General features: G+C 48.5%; 1 protein-coding gene and 1 long non-coding RNA gene across 2 annotated transcripts in view; both read right to left on the bottom strand.

Annotated features, from left to right (window-relative positions):
- Positions 1-507: 507 nt before the first annotated feature.
- LOC120400166 lies at positions 508-6,274 on the bottom strand. Its single transcript, XR_005595577.1, has 3 exons — positions 5,179-6,274; positions 1,008-1,117; positions 508-567 (listed from the first exon to the last, which is right to left on the bottom strand). It is a non-coding gene; the product is annotated as an uncharacterized LOC120400166 (long non-coding RNA).
- A 1,080-nt stretch (positions 6,275-7,354) lies between these two features.
- Positions 7,355-11,956, bottom strand: part of CHD1L (chromodomain helicase DNA binding protein 1 like) — a 40,373-nt gene continuing 35,771 nt past the window's right edge. The window contains exons 20-23 of the mRNA XM_039528552.1: positions 11,451-11,521; positions 11,088-11,202; positions 10,674-10,782; positions 7,355-8,757 (exon numbers count right to left, since the gene is read on the bottom strand). Coding sequence (XP_039384486.1) covers positions 8,679-8,757; positions 10,674-10,782; positions 11,088-11,202; positions 11,451-11,521 — 374 coding nt within the window. The 3' untranslated portion in view covers positions 7,355-8,678. The remainder of the gene's footprint in view (positions 8,758-10,673; positions 10,783-11,087; positions 11,203-11,450; positions 11,522-11,956) is intronic.

Raw genomic sequence — 11,956 nt, 5'->3', positions numbered from 1 at the left:
GAGGGGTGGTGGAGGGGGAAGCACTGGGTGGGGTGGTGGAGGAGGGAAGGACAAGGCCACACTGCACTTCAAAACTTATTGAATGCCAGCCTTCTGTTGCTTGGGCAGTTCTCTGAGGTGGAGAGGTTGGATGCCCAGAGCTCCCCCCACCCAAGTTCTTGGGCGTCTGGGTGAAGAGACTATGGAACTTGGAGAGGAGGGTGGTTGGTTACACAGGGGCTGCAGCGGCACTCTGTGATCCTGCTGCCTTTCCTGCACCTCAACCATACAGTGGAGCGTATCAGTTTGATTCTCCAGTAGCCTCAGCATTGCCTCCTGCCTCACACTGCCACCACTGCTCCTCTTGCTCCCACCACCTCATCTCGCACGTCCCTCCTGTCCTCGCGTTCATTTTGTGATTTCCTGGACTCTGACATTGTTTCCTCCACGCATTCTGCTGGGCTCTTTCAGTGCAGGAGGACTGCATGAGCTCAGAGAACATTTCATCGTGAGTGCATTTTTTTCACCTTCTTATCTGCGCTAACCTCTGGGACGGAGATGATAGGGGTAGCGTTGAAACATTTGCAGCTGCGGGAGAGAAAAAAGGGAGAGTTGGATTGACCATTTAAAAGGAGGGGCTAAGGTTTTCGGGTTAACGTGCAGCACAAACCCAACTAACCCCCCCCCCCCCCACACACACACACACACAATTCTCTGGGATGATCGCTTCACCCTTCCCCCGACCCGTGGCTAACAGTGGGGATTTCTTTTCAGCCACAGGCACACAGGCCAGCAGGAATAGCCACCTCTGAATGTCTCTTTAATAAAATTCCCTTATTTCAACCAGGTGACCATGTCACTCATATCACTCTCCTGAGAATAACAAAGAGAGATAAAGAACGGATGTTGCTTGACTGCATTCCAGTAGCTTTACTGGCCACGAATACATCCCAAGTCTTCAGGGCAAAATAATCATTAAACACAGTTGCTTTTAAACCATGTATTATATTTACAAAAGGTACACTCACCAGAGGGGCCTTCTCCGCCTTCAAGGTCTGGGAGCCCGGGTTGGGAGGGTAATGTCTCCAGGGAGATAAACAGTTCCTGGCTCATCACCTGTGCTGATCAGCTTGCCACGCTGGTGAAACAGGAAACAAAATTCAAAAGTTTGCAGGGCTTTTCCTGTCTACCTGGCCAGTGCATCTGAGTTGAGAGTGCTGTCCAGAGCGGTCACAATGGAGCACTCTGGGATAGCTCCCAGAGGCTAATACCGTCAAATTGTGTCCACATGACCCCCAAATTTGACCCGGCAATGTTTATTTCAGAGCTAATCCCCTTGTCGGAAGGAGTACAGAAATTGATTTTAAGACCCCTTTAAGTCAACAAAAATATCTTTGTAGTGCAGGGTTAAATCAATCTAAAGCTGCTAAATTCTACCTAAACTTGTAGTGTAGACCAGGGCCCAGATGCAGGACATGATCCACAATGAAATTCATTAAGATGAGAGAGTGGAAGACCCTTCATCCTGTCTGCCATGGCTACAAACAGTTGAATGGACTTCCAGAATGGCTTCGTTCTTTCAATGTAAAAGGCTAGCGCTCTGTGGACATCCAATGAGTGAAGCTTCTGCTCCCTGCTGCTTGCGTGTGGCTTAGGATAGAACACTGGAGGAAGATGTCCTGGTTGATGTGAAATTGGAAGACAACTTTCAGGAGGAATGCTGGATGTGGCCTGAGCTGAACCTTGTCCTTATAGAACACGGTGTAGGGAAGGTCTGATGTTAGGGGCTTGAGCTCAGACACCCTCCTGGCTGAGGTTATCACTACCAGAAATGCCATCTTGTACGAGAGGTAGAGCAGGGAGCAAGTCGCCAGCGGCTTGAAGGGCAGCCCCATCAGTTTGGAAAGGACCAGATTAAGGTCCCAGGCTGGGACCGGTTGTCGGACGTGAGGGTAAAGCCTGTTGAGACCTTTCAGGATACGGCTGACCATATTGCTGGCAAAGACTGATCGGCCCTCTGAACCTGGCTGGAAGGCAGAAATGGCGGCCAAGTGAACCTTTATTTACAACATAGACAGCTGCTGCTGCTTAAGATGGAGAAGATAGTCCAGTATAAGTGGTATAGAAGCAAGCATCAGAGATGGACAGTGGTGCGCCGACCAGATTGAAAATCTCTTCCACTTGGCCAGGTAGGTAGATAGCCCTGGTGGAAGGCTTCCTACTGCCAAGAGGACTTGTGTAACCGGGTCCGAGCAGGAGAGCTCCATCAGATTCAGCCATGGAGCTTCCACACCGTGAGGTGCAACAACCCGAGGTTCGGGTGCTGGAGACGGCCGTGATCCTGAGTTATCAAGTCCAGGAAGAGCGGCAGGTGATTGGGGCTTCCACGGACATTTTCAGGAGAGATGTGTACCAGCGTTGGGGTGGCCAGACTGGAGATATCAATATCACCGAAGCTTCTTCCCTCCATATCTTGAGGAGCACCTTGTGAAAGAGAGGGACGGGCAGGAATGCGTATAGGAGATGGCCTCCCCACGGGATGAGGAACACATCCGTGACGGAGCCTGGGCTGTGATTCAGGAAGGAGCAAAACTGCTGGCACTTCCTGTTGCGTCGCATGGTGAACAGGTCTATTCGGGGAAAGCCCCACTGTTGGAAAATAGAGTTTGCGACATCCGGGTGTAGGGCCAACTTGTGGCTGTGGAACAACCTACTGAGGTAGTCCACCAACTCGTTCTGTACTCCAGGGAGGTACGAAGCTTGCAAGTGTATCGAATGCTCCACACAAAAGTCCCACAACCTAAGGGCTTCCTGGCACAGGGGAGAGGAATGTGCACCCCCGTTTGTTGATATAAAACATTGGCATGGTGTTGTTTGTAATAACTGATACACATCTCCCTGCCAAGTGGGCTTGGAAAGTCTGGCATGCTAGGCAGACTGCTCTCAGCTCTCTGACATTGATGTGGAGAGAAAGTTCCGCCTGAGACCAGGGGCATTGTGTCCTGAGGTCTCCCAGGTGTGCCCCCCAACCCAAGGCAGACGCCTCTGTCACTAGTGAAAGGGATGGCTGGGAGCTGGTGAAGGGGACCCCTGCACACATTACCTGCGGGTTGAGCCACCACAGGAGTCGAGGACCGGGCAAGGCAGAGTCACGACCCTGTCCAAACTGTCCTGACCTGGCCGATACACTGAGTCTAACCACGATTGGAGTGGCCAGTGTCTGAGCCTGACATGTTGCACCACAGAGGTACAAGCGGCCATGTGTCCCAGGAGTTTCAGGAAAAACCCAAGTGGCCACATCTGCCCTGTCCAGAGCGGCCTGCAGTGAGGCCCAGGAGATAAGCTTCCCCTCCTCCACCAGAGCTGAAACTTTGGTATGCGAATCCTGCGGAAGCAGCTCCATAAACTTAGCCATTGCTCTGCACATAATATAACAGAACCTGCTAACAATGCCCTGCTCGTTAGAAATATGAAGCTGCAAGTTGCCAGTTGAGTAGACCTTTCTCCCAAAGAGGTAGAGTCTTTTCGCCTCCCAGTTCTTTGAGGAGGGTTCCTGGTAGCTCTGGTGCTCATGTTGATTAGCAGTGTCCACTACCAGGGAATCTGGTGGAAGGTGGGTTTATAAGTGCTCGTAGACCCTGGATGGCACAAAATAGCGTCTCTCATTGCGCTTAGCCGTAGGGGGAAATGAGGCTGGGGTCTGCCACAAAGTCTTTGTGGTGTCAGAGATGGTTTTTATGATGGGCAGGGCAATGCGAGCAGGCCCAGAGGGGGCGAGGATATCCACCATGGGATCGGCGTCCTCCACAACCTCCTCTGCCTGGATGCCCAGACCCTGGGCAGCCCACTGCCGCTGCAGAACTCTGCTGTCCTCTAGGGCTGGGGCTACAGCAGTGCCCGCCACTGCCTCATCTGGTGAGGAAGAGGATGAAAGTCCCGGAAGAATTGGCTGTTGCCTTCCCTCCATGCCCAGGGGGTCCCATGGAGCCTGGGGTTCCCGGGATGCTGATGTTGACCCCGACAGTGCTGTGATTCTTGGTGCTGGGACTACAGAGGGAGATTCAGTGCCGACGTCAGGACCACCAGTACTGGAGCTGTCGGTGTCAACGATGTGAACAGTGGCAGTACCGCAGAAGCTGACGTCGGTGCAATGGGTGGTGGTAACCCAGTAACGGGAGGTGCTGTAGCCACTCCTGGTACTCTTGGAGCCAAAGGCGGTATAAAGGTAGTCGAAGCTACCGATGTCACTCTAGACTGGGGCCCCTGACTTTGCCCTTGGCTTTGGTGGAAGGCCCAGGGTGTCCAGAATGGCCACTACATCGGGTGTTGCTATTGAGTGGGCCATGGTGCCGGGTAAGCATGACAATCCCACCGTAACCTCGATCTCCTGCTCCTACTCCTGTCTGAGTGCACGGAGTCCGACTCCGAGGTCTCTGAGGAGGACCATGGAGGAGCTGCATTGTGAGGGAACGATAGTTCGCAGCATGGGCTAGGGAACCAACGTGGCTCCCGCCCCTGGGCCATTGGTGCCGGGGATAGTGAGAGCCGCGACATCATCGCCGGCTTTCCTCTTGATGGTGCCTCATGGTGCAATAAGTCCTAGGACGCCACAAATGCCTCAGGAGTCGATGGGAGCTGTAGCTGTTAGCTCCATGGGACCGGCGAACGGGGACGGTCCAGACTTGGCACGACTCTAGCACGTGAAGGGGCCGAGGTGGTGTGGCCCGAGTGGGGTCTCATAGTGGCCAGTTCCTTGGTCTTGGCCAGGGGACAGCAGCCCCTTTCCGGTCTCCTTTCTTTTGTGGCACTGGCGATTGTGAGCCATGAGTGGAGCCATGGTGGTGCTGGGATTCTTAAGAAGAGTCTTTCCTCAGTTCCCGTGCCGACAGCGCTGGGGCACTCCGCACCGAGGAGGAGGTGCTCGGCACAGGGTCCCTGATCCGGGGTCTGACTGGGGCTGGAGTGCAGCCTCCATAAGAAGGACTGTGAGACGCTGATCTCTGTCCTTCAAAGTCCTAGGGTGAAACCCACGACAGATCTTGTGCCTGTCTTTCTGGTGACTGTCCCTTAGGCACCTTAAACACGAGGTGTGCGGGTCACTTTTAGGCATATGCTTGCCACAGGCCTCGCAAGTCTTAAAGCCAGGAACCATAGCATACCCCCCACCCAATCCCTCCAGAACCATGGTACTAAACTTACTACTAACTCATGAGAACTATGTACAACGGACACTGCTAATGGCGCTTGCCAAGGCAAGAGCTACAGGACGTTCCAGCTAACCATCACAGCTAGTAAGAAAGAACTGAGTGGGTGGAGGGTCAGCAGAGCTCTATATTGAGCACTATGAAGGCGCAACTCCAGGGGGCGCCCAGGGGAAAAATCTTCCGGCTGCTGTGCATGCGCACACACACCTGATTGGAATTGACATGAACAAGCACTCGAAGAAGAACCTTGGTTTAGCTTACACACTGCAGGAGGTCTTGTTTTGAGGAAGATGGGGCTGGAGGGATATGAATATAGGGAATTCCTTCCCTTCTGGCTTGACTGCTATTTGAAAAGGGGTAAAGTGGAGCAGCATGTACTAGTACGAGCAGCACAACACATAACTTACACACAAAATATCTCCCCCAGCCCTTTATTGAGTTAAATAATCTAATAAAGAATTCTATGCGATGAGGAGTGGGGGCTCTGGGTTTGCACAAGCTCATTGGCTGGGTTTTGCAAAACCAAACCTGGGTTTAGTTGGGATCTGATTTCCATTTCTCCTAACTTCCTAAAATTTGGAGGTGGGAGGTATATGTTTTAGATAAATGCCTGGTTTTGGTCCATCTCTAATGGATTTAAGTAATAATATTTTTAAAACAAGCTACGTAACCATTTCTCCTGTAAAGTTTGAAGGAGCAAAGTTAAGGTAGGTGCTACCTCCAAAGGGTAAGAGGTCTACCGAGTGGAAGAGGAACTGAGATCAGAAGTTGGCCTGCTTTGCCCCAGAGGTCTGGAATATAGTCCAAGCAATGGCCGCCCCTCTTATTTCCAAACCGCATATCTGGATCCTTGCAGAGATCTCATGAAGGAGCTCCTGGAGCTTTGGGGGAGGTAGAACCATGGTATGGAGGTAGCTCCCCCCCCCCCATCAGACCCATGGGTGCATGCTCCCCTTTGCTCTCAGAAGCAGAGAAGAGTATATGAGGCCTCAAGTAAGTACTTCAGCATTTGGCCTCATGTGTCTGAAGTTGAGTCCCATGTCTGGCCACCAGTAGCTGACTCAATATTGGTAAATAAACTTAAATCTATTTTGGAGCCAGGGGCGGCTCTAGGCACCAGCGGGCCAAGCGCCCGCTTGGGGCGGCATCCTGGGGAGGGCGTCATTTGGCTCCGGTGGAGCTCCCGCCGGCATGCCTGCGGCAGGTCCACCGGAGCCCGGGACGAGCGGACCTGCCGCAGGCATGACTGCGGCGGGTCCCGTCTTCCCGCGGCTCCGGTGGACCTGCCGCAGGCATGCCGGCGGAAGCTCCACCGGAGCCAAATGCCGCCCTCCCCAGGATGCCGGAGCCGCGGGAAGAGGGGACCCGCCGCGGGACTGGGGAAGGGCGGCGCAGCGCTCCGTGCTGCTTGGGGCAGCCTACTTTGTAGAGCCGCCCCTGTTTGGAGCACTCTAGTAACCTACCTGACAGAGCAAATTGATCCTCAATGTAGCTGCACTGAAGCCAGAAGACTTACAGCTGGGAGGGATTTGGGTGTAGGTGTTTGTGAGGCTGTGAAGAACGTTGGCACACGTTGAAAGGAGAAACAATTGGAAATTCAACCAATTAAAAGATGATGACAAAAGTAAGGGGGAAGGAGGGGTGGAGGAACAAAGTCTTGTGCCTTTAAACTGCAATTTCACTTTAAATGTTGAGTAAAATTGGTAAAGAAAAATGAAAAACAAGATTCATATTTTAACTTGGGCAAAACAGAACATTTTTCTATGCTGGAGCAGAACATTTCCCTGCTCTTTGAAACCAGCCTAACAGCAACATGTGTTGCTTGAGATAGATAACAGCGCCACCAGCTGGCCAGTTCAGAGAATGCCAGTTCATATCAATGAAAATAAGGTACCTTTCATCTCCAAGAGCTTTACAAAGTAAGGCCCTGATCGTGCAAACTCTTACCCAAGTAAGTAAGGGCTGTTCACATAAGAGCTTATAGGGTTGGTTCCTAAAGGCCTGATCCTGAGAGGAGCTGAGCTCCTGCAACTCCCATTGGTTTTAACGGGAGTTGAGTGATCAGAACCTGTGTGTGGGGGTGTGTGTCTGGCAATACCATGTGTATGTGTATGCACATATGTAAAATCTCAGTAAGACTGCTTGTGAAGGAAAGCACTTGTCAATGGAAAGAAGGGTGCCAGAATCAGGCTCAGTAACATTATTGAGAGTCACCAGATGGTGCTATTACAGTGTTACATTCAGCAGAGCGTATACATGCAGTAACATATTTAAGCACACGCTTTCCGTTGGCTGCAGTGCACTTTCTTTGAGAAGCCGAACAGATCACCAGTGATTCCTGTTTGCTGTTCACAGCCTCTCTGACTGAATCATTTGTTAGGGACACCACTGCTGACAGGCGATACCCAGCAACCACGTCACATGGTGCCAAAAACATTATAGTCACAAAGGTTTTACTGTGCCATACAGAGCAAAGCCAGTAAGAAAATAACATTTTCCATTACTTTTTTTTCTGTAAGTGGACCAAAGGATCACAAAACCTTTAGAACAGCATAAGGAAACCAGCTTTGCCTGATAGCAGCAACAATCCAAGTATTCTATAATAAAGAGCAGTAGTGGGAGGAAGAAAGGAGTCTCTTATAAAGACCACCTCAGATTTTGTCAGACTTGTGTGTCCTGGCAAAGGATACTGGTTATATGGACACTGCTTGGTTGCAAACATGTGATTGTGCAACTAGTTCTAACTTAGAACTTAGAATTTTCTGTTTGAAGAAACATCATTAAAATGGGTTTCTTTGGAGTTGGGGCTGTTTACATTAAGTGTGTGTTATGTTGAGTTTTTGCTGCAGACACCTCCCTCGCCAAAGAAAGAAGTTTTATCAATAGATCTTATCTCTCGTTTACATGACTGAATTTTTTTGCTGGCCCTTTGGTGGTTGTTTGAGACAATCCTCTCTCTCTCTCTCTGTATATATTTGTTAGGGATAGCTACAGCCCCACCATATATATATAAATGTGTGTGTCTACATATTTGTTAGAGATAGCTACAGCCCCACCCACTCAAACTGTCTCAAGCAGCCACCAAACAACCAGCAGAAATCAGTGTTGTAAACAAGAGATAAGGTCTTGAAGCAGAAGTCAAACAAAACTGTACTGCAAACCCTGAGAATAATTTAAGATGGTGGTTTAAGACGAGGGCTTATGATTGGTCTTTAGTGAAGGTTTAATTTTCCATCTTAAAAACTAGACATGGGCCCAAACAAACACCCCAGATGCATGTATCTCCTGAAGTTTGAAGAAGTTTTAACACAGCTCAGTTCCATAACTAATAAAAAAAACCACTCTGAACTATAGAGGTCTAGAACCGGACAACCAACAGTGACTTTGGATCTGCTTCAGAGAAGCGACATAAATACAGGCTGGCTCTAGATGTGATGTTGAAGAGCTCATGGGTTTTTAGAGATCAGTACACTTCTGAATTAAATCACTGGATCTTCAAGGGTTTGAGGTTGTCATTGAAGTTGTGGATGGTTGTGAAGAAGAGGAAGATGCTTTATTCCTAGGGAAGTAGTATCTAAGGAGAAGGGTCAAGGAAATACTCTAAAATTTCAAACCAAATATGTACTAATGGCATCAACTTAAAGAGGTAAGGAGGTAGAATACTCACTATACTCTACACCTTTGTTCTTAATTTTGTCTCTCTCACAGCATTGCTGAACATGGCATTATACAGCAGCTGCATTTCCCCCAAGAAGTGACAAGAATATAGTTTTAACACTTCTTACTCCTGCCAGCCCTGCAGAACTTACTCACCTATGGAAGACTCAGCTGAATTCTATTCTGCTTTGCACATCAAGACAGAGAGAAACTGAACAAACAGCATACACAATGAAAATCCAATTGGTTTTGTAGGATTCTTTCCCAGTTTTAACAAACAAAAGTTGTCAGTAGCCACATAGATAAAGACATTGGTTTAAAATATATTAATTTGAAATTGGTAATTGTCCCTTTTCTTTTCACCTGACCAATATTTTATAAAGCGAACTATCCTGGAGCTAGTGGTCCTTCCCTTCCCCTCCCCTTCCCCCAGTCCCCATCTCCCTCAAAGACAATCCTTTAGTTGATGTTTACTGACTCACTGATCTTTCCATCTTGCGTGATCTGTGATGGTACGACATATAATTGCATGCACTGGTGAGCTACTTCAGTGCAACGAAGTACCTTTTACATTTTGATATAAAGTAAAGTTATATGACCATAAAACCCTTAAAAGTGACTTTTTTCCCCCCACAAAAGCTGTTCACTTTTTAAGTAAGTGCTATGCTATTTTGTTTCATATGTGTATTCTCTCTCACACACACACCCCACACTGTGATGGGTGTTCACTCCACACTGCCCCCGAAGGGGTGAAGGTGGCTCAGAAGGGGCTAATTAACCTGGGAGGTTGTACCTGGGGGGAGACTTCGGCTTGACTGACAAGCATTTATTAAAGATGGAGTCCAGCTGCGCAGGAGTAGGAAGGGGCTTGTATAAAGCCAGGAAGTGAGAGAAGAAGGGGACTGCAGTCACTCTCTGGGCCTAGTGAGGAGAGGAAGAGGAAACCTGGGGAGCAAAAGCCTTGGAATCTGGACTCTGAGGGCAGGGGCTCACACAGAGGGCTGGTGGAGAAGGAAGCCTGCAGAGTGTAGAGTAGGAAGACACCTAGGGAAACAGCAGCAAGCGCTGAGATGGTGCAGATTTGGCTGCTGACTGTAGGGTCCCTGGGATGGAAACCGGAGTAGCAGGTGGGTCTGGGTTCTCCTCCCAGCCACTAGGAAAGTGGCACAGTCATGGGAAAACAGCCTGGAATGGCATCTGGACAGCTGGTCTGGTGAGACTTGTTACCCCGGGAAACCTGTATAGTGACCAGACCAGAGCCAAGCCATGAAGAGAAAGCACTGCAATTGCTAGAGAGCAGGAGGGACCATGGCACAAGCAATTGAAGGAAAGGGGCATCAGACCGGGCAGAGCTAGTCCCCAGATGCAGCCACAAAGGAGTGTCCCAGTGCTGAGTAAACCCCATCTCTCTCTTACACACACACACACACACACACACACGTCTTTAGAATGTGCTTTTCCTAATCTGTCCATTGTGTTTGTGTCTGGGTCGGTTTGATAAATTGTTTCTATAACTTCAGTCACATCACTACAAACTTGGGACATTACAAGAAGCCCAATGGCTGTCACCAGAGGACCAGCGTATACTCCCCTCTCCCCCCATCATACAAACAAATACCATCATCTAGCATGCTTAGTATCCACTATGTAATGTGTGCTTAGATGAGAGTGAGATTTAGACATCTGTTCAACACAGTTTTTAGTTGCACTGTCCTAGTATGATATCCGTAGCCCACAGTGGATCTAGATCTTACAGTGAACATTTTGGTATTTGCAGATATGACAGGTCATTTTGATTTGAACAAAATAAAATAACCATGTTTCAAAGGATACATAGATGTGGGGATTCCTCTTGTTGCTAAATATTTTCGGATGAGCCGCTCAGTACCATACCAGTTAAATCCCTTAGTTGCATGTCCAATACGTGGAAGATGGACGCTTGCTGGAAGAGAGAGCGGAAAAGCTCTTTAGGGCCTGATGCATTAAAAAAATAAATAAATAAATAAAATAAGCTCCACTCAATGGCAGAAGAAATGCCTGTGTCATAACGTTCTAGCTGTAGTGGGTAAGTGTGTCCCCCCTTCCATTTCAGAAGACAGTCACAGAAGAGATGGAAAAGACCCATTAGAATAAGATCATCTCAATCCATGACCCTGCCAGAATCTTTAAGTGGAATTTCATGCACAGCTCTGGGGTACATCATTCTTCCCATTTCAAAGGCACACAGATGGACAGATGCACACTTACCATTCCTTTTCTTGGCTGCTAAATAAATCTTCTTTAAGCCCTCTTCCAAAGCGGACAACTTAATGCCAGACAAGTTGTTGGACCGATCCCGGTGCTGTGCTACAATCAGGGCCAACTAGAAAGACAAACATGGGATGTCTGTACACTGGCAGTCGCGGCAATGGCTGTTAGAAAATAACATTAAACACACACTTTATAGGCTGGAAAAAAAAGCTTTTCCTTGTCTTGTCTTTGTTAACACTTATTTCAAGCCAGTCCTGTGCTGTATTAGGGGCACTGTTATTTTGTGTAACATGTAACATTCACTTCATGTTGTTTCAGTGCTTCAGTAGAGAGAACATCAAAGAGGCTTCTTATAGTTACCAAGTCCTGGCCTTTATTTCTGGATTCTTTATCGTCAATGGGGAATAAGAGGGTTCTTCCCAATGCCACGTCTGTCCGAAAACCAAAAACATAAGAAAATATTCAATCCCATGAAGAACAAAGGTGAGTCAATGCAATGCTAACTGTTATAGGCTTCTACACCATCCTTTCCAGTTCTCAACACTGTGCACCACACAGACATTTTCTTCAGAGGAGGGAGGTGAGAAAATGGAGAAAGAAAGTGATTAAAAGACATGAGGGGAAAGAGAGACTGAGAGAATAAAATTCCAGTCTAAGTGAGGTCTAATCTGTTCTTCACTAGCTCCGTAATGGTTTAAGATCACTAGTGTGTATGTGCACATAGGAGAACAAGGGGTACTGGAGAGAGCCCATGGCCTGGCTAGACACATATTGACGTTGCTCCAACCCACCTCCTCCTCTTAAAATCATTTTGAGATTTGAACTGCAGGTTTAGCACTGCCTTGTAGAGAGAAGAAATACTGTGA

This window comes from Mauremys reevesii, linkage group 1 (assembly GCF_016161935.1).
Source record: "Mauremys reevesii isolate NIE-2019 linkage group 1, ASM1616193v1, whole genome shotgun sequence".
Classification (NCBI taxonomy): Eukaryota; Metazoa; Chordata; order Testudines; family Geoemydidae; genus Mauremys; species Mauremys reevesii.
Note: the sequence above shows the minus strand (reverse complement) of the source record. Positions and strands in the feature narration are given on the sequence as shown.